This window comes from Molothrus aeneus, chromosome 21, assembly GCF_037042795.1.
Source record: "Molothrus aeneus isolate 106 chromosome 21, BPBGC_Maene_1.0, whole genome shotgun sequence".
In the NCBI taxonomy this organism is placed as follows: Eukaryota; Metazoa; Chordata; class Aves; order Passeriformes; family Icteridae; genus Molothrus; species Molothrus aeneus.
This window is the reverse complement of record NC_089666.1, coordinates 2,776,925-2,790,473: the sequence shown is the minus strand read 5'-3', so window position 1 is coordinate 2,790,473 and position 13,549 is coordinate 2,776,925. Positions and strand designations below refer to the sequence as shown.

At 63.7% G+C, this 13,549-nt stretch overlaps 1 protein-coding gene across 1 annotated transcript; it reads left to right on the top strand.

Moving 5' to 3' along the window:
* Positions 1 to 448: 448 nt before the first annotated feature.
* On the top strand, positions 449 to 13,549 carry PHC2 (polyhomeotic homolog 2). Its single transcript, XM_066563950.1, has 15 exons — positions 449 to 553; positions 3,465 to 3,650; positions 3,720 to 3,878; positions 3,950 to 4,027; positions 4,115 to 4,276; positions 4,827 to 4,931; positions 5,000 to 5,213; positions 5,690 to 6,024; positions 7,010 to 7,169; positions 8,589 to 8,782; positions 10,289 to 10,418; positions 10,527 to 10,641; positions 11,313 to 11,454; positions 12,080 to 12,365; positions 12,784 to 13,549. The coding sequence occupies exons 2-15, from the start codon at positions 3,507 to 3,509 to the stop codon at positions 12,936 to 12,938; spliced, it is 2,379 nt and encodes a 792-aa protein (XP_066420047.1). The 5' UTR covers positions 449 to 553; positions 3,465 to 3,506; the 3' UTR covers positions 12,939 to 13,549.

Here is a 13,549-nt window from a genome sequence, read left to right as displayed (position 1 = left end):
CCTCGGGGTGACCCCGGGCGACCCCGGGGACCGCCGCCAGCATCCCTAGGCCGCAGCGTCCTGCCGGGCCTGACTCGGGGCAGCCCTGGGATGGCTCCTGGAAGCACGGACGAGCTTTTGACCCAGAGCTTTTGACTCCGTGGTTCTCCGCTGCCGAGCCCCGCCGGTCCCAGTCCCGGCCCGCTCCCCTCGGGCCCATCCGCGCCCCCCCCTCCCCGTTGCCATGGCGACCCCGCTAACGCCCCCCCCTCCCCACCGGGGTTGCCATGGCGAGCGCGAGCAGCGGGCGCGCGGCGCGGTGGGCGGGGCACGCGGGGCGGGCGGGGCGACGATTGGCCGGGCGGCGCCACGTGACGCGCGCAGGAATGCAAATGAGCGATGGCCTCGCGCCGCCGCCGCGCCGCCGCCTGAGGGAGGGAGGAGGGAGCGGGCCCGGCCCGGCCCCGCCGGGACCCCCGGGACCCCCGCAACCCCCGCTCCGGGACCCCCCGGCGCCCCCCGGGCCATGGCACAGCCCGCCCGCCGCCTCCGCCTCGCCCGGCCCGGCCCGCAGGTACCGCGCGTGCCGCCGCTACCGGGCCCCGGCGGCTTTGTCTGGGCCGGGGGTTGGGGGGGGGGGGCGGCTGAGGGGAGGGGGGGGCCGCGCATGCGCACCCGCCGTGCCTCAGTTTCCCCACCCGGGGCCGTGGCCCTCGCCGCTCCCCGCCTCTCGTGGAGCCCCCATTTCCCACCCCATCCGTGTCTCCCCTCCTTCCCTTTCTCCTGAGCCCCCTCCTCTGGTTCTGGACTCCCTTGTTATTATTATTACTGCTATTATTGCCCACCGCCCACCATCATATTCCAATGCCTCCCAGTGTTATCTCTGGCCCCCTATACTATATCTGACCCCCTTGTCTTCTATCCCACCCCTTGTCATCATATCCCACTCCCCATCTTCCACCCTCTTTTCTGATTTTGCACCGTTAGTATTATTCCCACCCCCACCATCATGTTCCAGTCCCTGCTGTTTTATCTGACTCCCCTTTTATTAAATCTGGCCCTCTCTTTTCTTTTCTATCCCACCCCACTAGTGTTTTCCACCCCTCACCAGGCTCTTGCATCCCCTCTCTTATTCTGCACCTCTTTATCATTCCCTATGTCATATCCTGCTGCTCCCCATCCTGCACCCCTTTATTATTATTTTTGTCCACCCCCAATCATATTCTTGCTGTTACCTCTGACCCCCTATATTGTATCTGCCCCCCCAGTGTAATATCTGACCTCCCTCACTTCTATCCAACCCTCCACACACCAACATTTGTGTTTTCCCCTCTTTCCCATTATTTTCCACCCTCTCCTCTGCTTTTGCTTCCTCTTATTATTCCCACCCCATCATCATTTTCCAATCCCTACTCTCTGACCCCTCTCTTTTCTATCCCAACTTCCCACCAGATCCCACCCTTCACCAGCACCTTGCATCCCCCCTTATTCTGAACCCCCATATTATTCCCCCTATATTGCTCCATGCTGCTGCTTACTGTCCCATCTTCCCCCTCTAGATCCCATACTGCCCCCACAACTTGTCTGTCTCCCCATTCCATCCCACTCCTCCAGGAATTCTCTACCCCCTCATCATTTGCCACCCCCATTTTGGGCTCAGCTCAGGGAATTCCAGCTCTTTCTGTCCTGGCTGTGGGACCCCCCATGTTCCCCCATCCCAGTGGGTCCCAGCACTACTCAAAATCTTCCCTTTTTTTGTTATTTTGGGTGGGTGGAATGGTTTGGAGGTTTGACCTCTGGGTCAGAAGTGAGCTGTCCCCATCTGACACCCCAAATTCCCTGGTGGGGTTTGGTGTGGGTGAGGACAGGCTTGGACCCACAGTGGGTGGGAGCTGTGGGGGGCTTTGCCCACCCCTGGGGGGTTGACTCCAGATGGGCCTGGTGTGATCCCTCTGTGTCAGTGACCCCGTGTCACCTCGATGCCACCAGAGCAGGAAAACCAGGTCTGTGGCTGTTGGGTGGGAAAAGGGTTCCTAAAGCCCCTGCAGCTGATGGTGAACGTGCCCTGGATGCAGACCCGAGGGTGGGCAGTGTCACAGGCCACATGCACTGCCACACCCGTGGGCACGTGGCTGTCCCACCCTGTGCTCTGCCACAGTGGCATCTCAGGGGACAAAGCCCCGTGGGCTGCACGAGGCCAGGACATCACTGCTGCCACATCGCTCCTGTGCCAGGCTGGGATGGCCTGTGGGGCCGTGCTCTGGCATGGTCACCAAGGCCACCCTCAGTGGCTGCTGTCCATAGTCTCCAGTGTCCCACACTGTTGTCCCTGGTCCCGCTGTGGTGGCACTGCAGGGGCTGTCGGGTGACACGGGTGGAGCGTGGTGGCCGTGGGTGGCTGTCGGTGACCATGGAGTGGCTGTGGTGACAGAGGTGCCACCCACAACCCCCCCTCTCTGGCCCCCACAGCACTGTCCCCATCCTCCTCCTGTTCTGTCATGCTGTCTGTCCCCCTCCTGCCATCCATTCATCGCTCTTCCTCCTTCCATCTGCCTTTCCCCTCATCCATTTCCTCTGTCCATTCTTCCCTGCATCCCTCTCCAGTGTCCATCCAGCCTTTCTTCCATCCCTTCCTCCCTTTTGTGTCTTTTCATCTGTCCATACTTCCTCCCTCCTGTCTGCTCTGTTCTTCCCTCCATCCCTTGGTCCCTCACTTTCCTGCTTTTTTTCAGCATTTCCTTCTATCCTTGCATCCTTTCCTCATTCTGTCCATCTTTCTGTCCATCCATCATTCCTTCCTTACGTTCTTAGAGCCATCATTCCTTCTGTCTGTCATTTATTCTGTCCTCTTGTCCATCCTTCCATCCTTGACCCCTCCTAGTCCATGCCTTCCATCCTTGACCTCTCCTTCCTTTTGTCTTTCCTGTCCTTCTTGTCTCTTCTTCCTTACTTCTATCTGTCCTTATGTCCATCCTCCCTCCTCCTCTCCATTTTCCTTTCTGCCCATCCATCGTTCCATTTGTCCATCCCTTTCCTTCTCCTGTTTGTCATTCTCTCTTTCCTTCCATTCTTCATCCCTTTCCTGCTTCTACTCTTTCCTAGTTCCATAACTCCCTTGGTTTCTCTCTTTCTTTCCTCTCTTTCCCTCATTTCCTTCTCTCCATCCGTCTCTTTCCTACTTCCCTCCTTTCCTCATTTCCTTTTGTCTGTCTGTCCTTTCATCCCTCTCTTCCTCCAGTCCATCCTTCTATCCGTCCCTACCTCCTCACCTCCATCTCTCTGCCTTCCACCCTTCCTCCTGTCCTTTCCTTCCCTCTGTCCATGCTCCCTTTCCCCATTTTCCCTGGGGCACTGACCCCAGTTTAGCAGAGGCGGATGAGCCACAGGGTCTCCCATCATTCTTCCTCTACCCCACCTTCCTCCTCCTCTGTGCTTCCAGCATCCAGGCACGATGGATCACCCCTCACTGTGTTCCTCCTCCCCAGCTCTAGTCTGACCCTCTTCCACCATCCCGGCCCGGCCCCGCCATGGAGAATGAGCAGCTCCCGGCCCCAGCTCCTGCCAGCAGCACCGGCGGCACGGCCCCAGCGCCCGCCAGCAGCGCGGCCGCGCGCCCGCCCGGGCCCCAGATCTCTGTCTACAGCGGCATCCCCGACCGCCAGACCGTGCAGGTACGGGGCTGGGGGCACCCGAGGGTTGGGGGCCACCGGGGGGGTCGTGGCCACATTTCCTCCCCAAAGGTGATCCAGCAGGCGCTGCACCGGCAGCCCAACACGGCGGCGCAGTACCTGCAGCAGATGTACGCGGCTCAGCAGCAGCACCTCATGCTGCAGACGGCTGCCCTCCAGCAGCAGCACCTGACCAGCGCCCAGCTGCAGAGCCTGGCCGCCGTCCAGCAGGTACGGGCACCCCGCGGGCACGGGGGGTGGCTCGGGGCTGGCACGCCCCTCACCCGCGGCTCTCCCCCAAGGCCAGCCTGGCGGCGAACCGGCAAAGCAGCTCCTCGGGGGGCAACGGCACCCAGCCCGCCCCGGCACAGCAGCCCACGGTGAGTCCCTCAGCCTCCGGGCACCCACCCGCCCGCCCGTGCCCGCCCGTGCCAGCGCCCCGACCTTGTCCTGGTGCCCCGTTCCAGATCAACCTGGCGACGTCGCCGGCGGCGGCGCAGCTGCTGAACCGGGCGCAGAGCGTGGGGCCCGGCGCGTCGGGCATCGCTCAGCAGGCCGTGCTGCTGGGCAACACTGCCTCGCCCGCCCTCACCGCCAGCCAGGCCCAGATGTACCTGCGGGCACAGATGGTAAGGGTGGGGCTGGATCCAGGACCATTGGGGTGCCCACCGTCCTGCTGTGGGCTGATGGGACCCACAAAGTGCCCATGGCCATGCTATGACACTGTAGGGGTGCTCATTGCTCTGTGTGGCATGCCTGGGACCTATGGGGAATCCATAGGGTGTTCAGAGTCTATGGGGTGCCCCCCACCCTCTTGGGGGTCCGAGGACCCCACAGGGTGCCTGTCACCCTGCTGTGAGGTGTGTAGACCTCGTGAGGTGCCTTCACTCAGCTGAGGGAGCCTGGCCCCCATATAGGGTGAACCCCATCCCACTGGGATGCCCAGACCCCACAGGGCACCCAGAGCTCTGTTGGGGGTACCCAAGCAGGTGCTCTTTGCCTTTGGGGGGGCGTTGGGACCCCCTAGGGTTCCCTCCCCCACAGTGGGCGTGCCTGTTCCTACCCTACATAGATAGAGAGATACCCATGTGCCACCCTGTAGGGACACAGAGGAGGGACACACACAGGGTGTGCCGCCCCTGACATGGTGAGCCGTGCACCCACTCTCCCTGTCCCCAGCTCATCTTCACACCCACGGGCCCCGTCAGTGCTGTCCGGCCCGAGAGCCCCGCGCCGGCCCCTCCACCGGCCCCGCCACCTGCCCCACCACCCACCACCCCTCAGGTGAGTGTCCCCACCCCTGCCAGCCCCCCGCAGTCTGCCCGGGCACCCCTGACCCGCTGCCGTTGCAGGTGCACAGCCTGGCCCTGCGCCCTGCCGGCCCCCACCTCCCTGCCCTGGCCATGAAGCCCCCCGGGGGTGCCCCTCCCCGGGCTGGCCCCCCCCGGGGGCCCCCGCCCGACCCCCCCGCCGAGCACCTCAAAAAGGCCGAGGGGCACGAGGGCCGCGCCCATGCCCTGGCCCGCACCACCGCCCCCGCTGCCACCCACCCGCTCGTCACCCCAGGTAAGGGGCTGCTCCGGGGGGGGACACCCCTGGGTGCTGGGGAGTCACGGGCTGTTCACTCTGAAACCAGTGATGGCCCACACTGGTGTGTCCTGCAGCTGTCACCTGCCTCTGTTTGGGACCTTGTGGGTCCATCCCCTCACTGGGCCCTGCTTGGGAGGGTCTCAGCACCCATGGGATACCAGGGTCCTGTGGGGTGCAGGGGGCTGGGGCAGTGAGGGTGTGAGCCAGGGGACTCTGTGGAGTGCTGGAGCCTGGGGTGCTGCACTGGCATGGCTCCCAAAATTGGAGACCCCCCCCCAGGACAGCCTGAGCACAGCTTCCCACATCAGCAGCAGGAGCTGGCAGAGCTGATTGTCCGAGGGCACCAGAGGGAACAGACACAGAGTGAGCAGCAGCCTCCTGGGGGTGGGTCCCATGGGGCTGAGGTGCTGGTGCTCAGGGGGGGATCTTTGTCCCCGTTGCTGTCCCCACAGCCTACGCCCCGCTGCAGCCCCCCCAGTTCCTGCAGCAGCCGCCGAAGCCGATGCAGCCGCAGCCGCAGCAGCAGCAGCAGCAGTTCGTCATCCAGCAGCAGCAGCAGCAGCTGGGCCCCCGTGGGCAGCCCCCCTCGGGCCCCCCCAGCACCCCCCAGCTCCAGCCCCTGCCCCCTGCCAGCCCCGGCCCGGGCCCCCAGCCCAAAGCAGGGGTCCCACAGGGAGCAGGGGGCGAGGGTGGCCCCCCCAACGGGCACCCCGGCTGCCACGCTGCCCCCCGCAAGTTCCAGCACGCCTCGGCTGTCATCCTGCAGCTGCAGCCCACCGGCCCCACGGTGAGGGGCCCCCACACCTCCCCACAAACCTTCAGCAGGAGGGGCCCCCACAGCTCCCCCAAAGCCTCCCCCCAAACCCTCACAGTGAGGGGCCCCCAAGCCCCTCGGTGGGAGGAGGGAAAGAGGAATGGGGGCACTGGAGTGGGAGTGGGGGATGCTGGGGAGTCAGTTGTGTGCACACGCGCGTGGGTGTGCAAGTGCACAGTCCCTGCACACGGGTGTGTGCGTGTGTGGTCCTGAACTGTGCATGGGGGCCCAGCTGTCACATCAGTGTGCAGGTGTACAGGTGTGCACACTGAGGCCACGCTGCATGTGTGTACCTGCTCCATACACACCTGTGCATGGGACTGCCCCATCCATGGCACTTTCATGGCTGTGTGTGCCTGGTCCTGTGACATGGAGAGCATGTGGCTGATCCGTGTGTGTGTGCATGTGTTTGAGCTCATATGTCTGACCGTGCATGTGTGTCCTGGACCCACACAAGTGTGTGTGTGTGTGCACAGCTTTGCCAGATGCATGCACATGCATGTGTGCATATGTGCATGTGTCTGCTCCCCGCATGTGTGTGCACACTCAGCTCCATGCACATGAGTGCAGAAGTGCTTGCCTGGCCCATGTGTGTGCACCTGTGCTTGACCCATGTGTGTCTGGCCTGTGCATGTGTGTGACACTCATGCCAGCCCCGTGCACGTGTGTGTTTGTGGGGTGTGTACAGGCTCCTTGCACACATGTGCGTGCCAGATCAGGTGTGTCTGGACACGTGTGCCCATCTGTGACACACGTGTGTGCATGTGCATGCCCGCTCCAGGCACATGCTTGTGTGTGACCCATGCACGGATGTGCACGCTCCAGTCGTGCAGGTGCACGTCCCTGTGCCACCCGCACACGCACCTGCCCCGCGCCCTGCACGTGCGTGTGCACACTTTACCCCTGCCCATGTGTGTGCACACCTGACCCTGCCCCACACGTGTCCCTGCCACCACAGCCGTCCCTCGGGGTCCCCGAGGGCGCCCGCCGGGACCCGCTGCCCGTGCCGAGGAGCGCCGAGAGCCCGCCTGCCGCCCCGCCGCAGCCCCCCGCCCTGTCGCCGCCCGCCGCCCCCCCGGGCCCCGACACCCCCGAGGGCGAGCGGCCCCTCACGCACGGTAAGCGCCCGCCCCGCTCCCACAGGCACCCACTCGCGGGGTGCTGCACCCCAAGCCCTGATACAGCAGGGGCCGGTGAGGCCGGGCAGCGCTCCGGGGAGCTCGGGCAGCGCTGCGGGGAGCTCGGGCAGCGCTGCGGGAGCTCGGGCAGCGCTCCGGGGAGCTCGGGCAGCGCTCCGGGGAGCTCGGGCAGCGCTCCGGGGCACTCGCTCAGGCCGGGGCTGCGGGCCGGGTGCGGCGCCCGCCGCTGCCGCAAGGGGGGGCGCGCACGCCTCGCTCACGCACGGAGGGCACCCGAGGGGCGGGGCCGTGACCACGCCCCTTTCTGTAGGCGCGGTTGTGGCGCGCGGCAGGGGAGGCGTGGCCACATCTGGAGGCTCCCCCCCGGCTGTGTGGTGGTGCAACGGGGTGGGGGCGTGGCCACGCCCGTGCAGTCACGCCCCTTGTGGAGCGAGGCTCCGCCCCCGATGGCGGGGGCGCGGGAGGCGGGGCCTTGTTCAGGAGGGCGTGTCCGAGGCTCTGGGCGCGCGCGGCGGCAGCACCCGCCAATGGGCGCGCGGGGGCGTGTCCGCGGCAGGCCCCGCCCCCGCCGCCGCCTTTGTCCCCGCTCGGCCCTGGCCCCGCTCCCGGCGCCGCTCCCGCCGCAGCCCCGGCCCGGGCCCCCCGCCATGGCCCCCCCGACCCCCTGAGCGCCCGGTGAGTGAGCGCCGACCGCGGCGGCCAGGCCCGGCCCGGGGCGGCGGCGGCGGCGGCTCTGACCTCACTTCCGCATCCGCCCCCGGCCCCGGTCCGGCCCCGCGGCCCGGGCGAGGGAGGGGCGGGGGCAGCGGGAGCCGCCGCCGCCGCCGGACAAAGGTGATGGGGGTGCCGGGGCCTGTGCGGCCCGAGGCGGCCTGGAGAGGAGCGGGGCCGGGGCCCGTGGGCCCCGCGGGGCTGTGCTGGGGCTTTGCCGAGTGCGCTGGGGCTCGCTGGGATCTCACGGGCGCAGATCGGGCCCTGCCGCGGCGGTACCGGGATGTGCCGCGGCCTGAGGGGGTGGTTCGGGCCTCTCCGGGGCCTCACTGGGCCGTGCTGGGGCAGATCGGCGCTTTCCGGGTTGGATCGAGCCCTGTTGGGGCCTTTCTGGGGCAGATCGGGGCTTTCCGCCGTACACGGAGCCCCGCCGGGGCAGACGCGGCCTTGCCGGTGCCTCACAGCGCCGCGCCGGGGCTGTCCCGCTCCCCCTGCGCTCTGCGGCTGTGTCCCGACTTCTCCGGGTATTTTGGGGGCCCTTTCCCCCCTTTGGCACCCCCCGGGGCCGGCTGGGCGGCGCTGGGAGCGGCAGCAGCTGCTCCCCGTTCCAGCTGTATGGAAATCGCGGCCCCGCGTCAGCGCGGCGTCAGCGCCCGCCCCTCACCGCGTGTGCCCCGCTGTCCCCAGAGCCCCCCGAGCGCCTCCATGCGCAGCCCCGCATTCCCGGGATGACCTCGGGCTCCGGCAGCGCTGCCGCCACCGTCGCCGGCGCCGCCCCCCACAATGGTGAGAACAAACCGCCCCAGGCCATCGTGAAACCCCAGATCCTCACGCACGTCATCGAGGGCTTCGTCATCCAGGAGGGCGCCGAGCCCTTCCCGGTAACGTATCCCGCTCTGCCGGGGCTGGGCTCGGGGGGAATGGGGGGCACGGTCAGGCGTGAACCCCCAAATCCATCCCCTGCTTCGTCATCCGGGAAGGGGCTGAGCTGCTCCCGGTGCTCCCTGTGGGTTTATCCCGTTACCGGGTGTTTTGTCATTCGGGAAGGGGCTGAGCCCTTCCCGGTAACGGATCCCAATGTCCCTGCCCTTGTTGCTGAATTTGGGCGGTTGGGAATGGAGCACCCACCATCGTGAAGCCCCAAATCCTCACCCGTTTCATCGAGGACGTCATCCAGGAAGGGGCAGAATCATTCCCAGTAATGTATATCTCTCTCTGCATCCTTATTCCTGAATTTAGGACCATTCCCAGTAATGTTTATCTCTCTCTGCATCCTTATCCCTGAATTTGGGGGTTTTGGGAATGGCGCATCCAAACAATCATCACCCCCCACTCCCCCAAATCCTCCACCCATGTGTTGAGGGCTTCATGACTGAGAAAGGGGCAAAAATGTTCTTGGTGTGATATCTCCCCCTCCCCGCCCCCTCTTTCTGGGACAGAGGGATGTTGGGAATGGGCATCCAGGCCTTTGTGAACCCCCAAATCTTCCCCCACGTTATTGGGTTTTTCATCATTCAGGAAGGGGCTGAGCCGTTCTGGTAACGTATCCACCCATCCATATCCTTATCCCTGGATCTGTGTGTGTGACAGGGGGGCTTCTGGATTTGGGGGGTTGGGAATGAGGCACCCAGACAATTGTGAACCCCCAGATGTTACACACGTTAGTTATTCTGTAATTCATTGTCCAGGAAGGGGCAGAACCATTCCTGGTGATGCTTTCCCGTCTCCCTGTCCTTGCTTCTGGGTTTGGGGGCTTGGGAATGGGGCAACCACACCACTGTGAATCCCCAAGTCTTCACATCTGTGAGTTCCTTATTGTGCAGGGAATGGGCTGAGCCATTCCCAGTAATGTATCCCCCTCCACCTGTCCTTGTTCCTGGATGTGGGAAATTGGGGAAAGGGCTCCTGCATTTGGGGGGCTGGGAATGGGATGCCCAGACAATCATGAGCCCCCACATCCTCACCCATCTTACTGAGCATTTCCATCATCTGGGAAGAGACAGAACCGTTCCAGTAACATACCTGATGTCCTTCCTGGAGCTGAGGGGTTGGGATTTGGGGGGGTTGGGATTGGGTCACTTTGACAATGATGAACCCCCAAACCCTTGCCTGTGTTACTGAGCACTTCAGCAGCCAGGAAGGGATAGAATCATTCCTGGTAACGTATCCTCCTCTCCTTATCCTTGCTCCTGGATTCGAGGGGTCAGGATTGGGTCACTCCAAGAATAGCTGGACCCCAAATCCCCACCCTTGTCACCATCTGCCCCCAGGGAGGTGCAGAGCTGGTAACATCCCCGTGGGTGTGCGGGGTTGGGATGGGCCCTGGCAGCCCCGTGGGCACACCCAGGGGTCGCTGGGGCACAGGTGCAGCCGGGTGTGTTGCACAGGTGGGCCGCTCCTCGCTGCTGGTGGGGGCCCTGCACAAGCAGTATGCACAGGAGCTGCTGCCAGACAAGCTCCCAGCACAGGACAACACCACCACCACCGACTCGGACATGGAGGAGCCGTACCTGCAAGGTAGCGCCCGGGCCCTGGGATCCCCCCGAGCCCCCCGGGACCCCCCCGAGTGCCCCCCTGGCTGAGCTGGCTGGTTTCTCTCTCTGGGTGTCCCTCCACGCCCCCCAGAATCCAAAGAGGAGGGGAACCCCCCCAAGTTGAAGTGTGAGCTCTGTGGCCGCGTTGACTTCGCCTACAAGTTCAAGCGCTCCAAGCGCTTCTGCTCCATGGCCTGTGCCAAGAGGTAACCCCAAAATCCACCCAACCCCTCCTTGGTGTGGTAGAAATAACCCCAAAACCCATGCTGTCCCTCCATGGCAAGGTAGAGGTAACCCCTAAAATCCACCCAGCCCCTCCTTGCTGTGTAGAGGTAACCCCAAAACCCACCCAACCCCTCCTTGATAGGATAGAGGTAACCCCAAAACCCACCCATCCCTCCATGGCAGGGTAGAGGTAGCCCAAAAGTCCATGCTGTCCCTCCATGGCAGGGTAGATGTAGCCCCAAAACCCACCCAACCCCTCCACGGTAGGGTAGAGGTGACCCCAAAATCCACACAGGCCCCTCTACAGCTGGATGGAGGTAGCCCCAAAATCCATTCAAGCAGGGTAGAGGCAACCCCAAAACCCACCTGACAGAGCAGATGTAACACCAAAACCCACTTGGACCCTCTTCAGTGGGGTAGAGGTACCCCAAAACCCACTTGGCAAGAGTAGAGGTAGCCCCAGAAATCACCTGCCAGGGTAAAGGTAACTTGAAAATCCTTTCAGCATGGGAGGGGTAACCCCAAAATCTGCCTGCTTGGGGTTGGGGTAACCCCAAAACCCACCCTTCCCCTCTTCTTTGGTGGGGTAGAGGTATCCCCAAAGTTCCCCCGGTGGGGTGGGGACCCCTCCATGACCCGTGGCTCTGTGCAGGTACAACGTGGGCTGCACCAAGAGGGTGGGGCTGTTCCACCCGGATCGCAGCAAACTCCAGAAACCGGGAGGGCCCCCCCACGGGCGGCGCCGCAGCTGCAAAGGGACCCTGCCCCCCCTGAGCAAGGACAGCAAGAAACAGGTGAGGGGACACGGGGCGGGCACTGAGGACAGGGTTGGTCCCCAGCTGGGTTTGGCCTCGGGGCTGGGATTTGTTCCCAGATTTGGGAATGTGGGGCAGGCTCCAAGCCTTGGGTTTGTCCCTGACTTTGGGGGCACAGGGTGGGCACTGAGCACAGGATTTACCCCCAGTGATGGGGACACGGGGTGGGCACTGAGGCCAGGGTTTGGTCTCAAATGGGGGGACATGGGGTGGGTGCCAAGCCTGGGGTGTGTCTCTGAATTTTGGGAACATGGGGTGGATGCTGAGGCTGGGGTTTGTCCCTGAATTTGGGGGCACGGGGTGGGTGCTGAGCCTGGGGTTTGTCCCTGAATTTTGGGAACATGGGGCAGGTGCTGAGGCTGGGGTTTGTCCCTGAATTTTGGTGACACGGGGTGGGTGCTGAGGCTGGGGTTTGTCCCTGAATTTGGGGGCACGGGGCGGGTGCTGAGGCTGGGGTTTGTCCCTGAGTTTTGGGATCATGGGGTGGGCGCTGAGGCTGGGGTTTGTCCCTGACTTTGGGGGCACGGGGTGGGTGCTGAGGCTGGGGTTGTCCCTGAGTTTTGGTGACACGGGGCAGGTGCTGAGGCCAGCACTGCCCCCGCAGCCCCCGGGGTCTGTCCCAGCGGGGTCGGTGACGGCGTCCTTGCAGCTCAACCACAGCCAGGAGGATTCCAGCCGCTGCTCGGACAACTCCAGCTACGAGGAGCCGCTGTCGCCCATCTCCGCCAGCTCCTCCACATCGCGGCGCCGGCAGGGGGAGCGGGAGCTGGAGCTGCGGGACATGGAGCTGCCCGACCGCGACCTGCCCGGCCTCGGCCACCGCTTCCTGCCCAGCGAGCCCAGCAAGTGGAACGTGGAGGACGTTTACGAGTTCATCCGCTCGCTGCCGGGTGAGGAATGTCCTGGCATGGATGGGGAGATACCCACAGATACCCAGCACTGTGGTGATCTACTCAAGGATAACCCCAACATTGTGGTTTTGGGGAGAGATTTATTCACAGAGAACCCCATAGATATATTTTTGAGTAGGATTTACACACAGATAATCCCATAAATATATTTTTGGGGGATGACTTACTCACAGATAACCCCATCAATATTTTTTGGGAGGATGGATTCTAGTCACAAACCCATTAATATTTTGGGGGGAGCATGGGGACTTACAAATAAACCTCAAGGATAATTGGAGGAAGCCATTTACACGTAACTCCCTAAATAAGATTTTTCAGGGGATTCAAGCACAGAGAAGCCCCTGAGTGTATTTTTGGGGTCTGTGAGAGGCTTTGCTGATGCTGCCCCTCCCCACAGGCTGCCAGGAGATCGCAGAGGAGTTCAGGACACAGGAGATCGACGGGCAGGCGCTGCTGCTGCTCAAGGAGGATCATCTCATGAGCACCATGAACATCAAGCTGGGCCCTGCCCTCAAGATCTACGCCCGCATCAACATGCTCAAGGACTCCTGAGGGGGGGGCACGGGACCCCACTCCCCCCACGGGACCCCTGACCCCCCCCATGGCCCCGGGGAGGGGGTGAGGGGGGGGGGAGACACTTGTGAGCACACCCCGGCCCCCCTGCCCCCCCGGGGGGTGTAAATAGCCCGTAGCTCTAGAGCCCCCCACACCCCCCCAGCTTTGGGGGGTCACCCCCCCCTTCTCCAGCAGGGAGGGGGGTCCCCACGTGTCCCCCCCGTGTCCCCCCAGGTCAGCAGAGCCAAGCAGGACGGTTGCCTTAACGTGTGCTCCCTCCCCCAGCTGGGATTGGGGCCCCCAGGGAGGTTTGGACTCCCCCCAAAGGGGGTCAGGGAGAGGTGGGGGGCGCGGAGGAGGCGTCACCCCCCCATTCACACACACCCCCCACACGCTGGGCTGGGTTTGGGGGCACCCAAGCAGAGGACAGTGGTGGGGGTCCCCCCCCCCCCAGGCAGGTAAGGACCCCCCCACTCCCCCCTCAGCCAGCACGATCTTTTTAAGAAAAGAAAAGGAAAAAAAAATGGAAAAAAACACATGGTCCCACCCCCCCTTTTCCTGTTTCTTGTTTTTATTTTTAATAAACACTGAAAAAAAAAAAAACCAAA

Bases quoted from the DNA above. Each gene is read 5' to 3' on its own strand.
- PHC2 (XM_066563950.1), top strand. From the start codon at position 3,507: ATGGAGAATGAGCAGCTCCCGGCCCCAGCTCCTGCCAGCAGCACCGGC. The intron at 10,642-11,312 runs GTAACCCCAAAA...GGCTCTGTGCAG, and splicing joins TCCATGGCCTGTGCCAAGAG to GTACAACGTGGGCTGCACCA. The intron at 11,455-12,079 runs GTGAGGGGACAC...CTGCCCCCGCAG, and splicing joins GCAAGGACAGCAAGAAACAG to CCCCCGGGGTCTGTCCCAGC.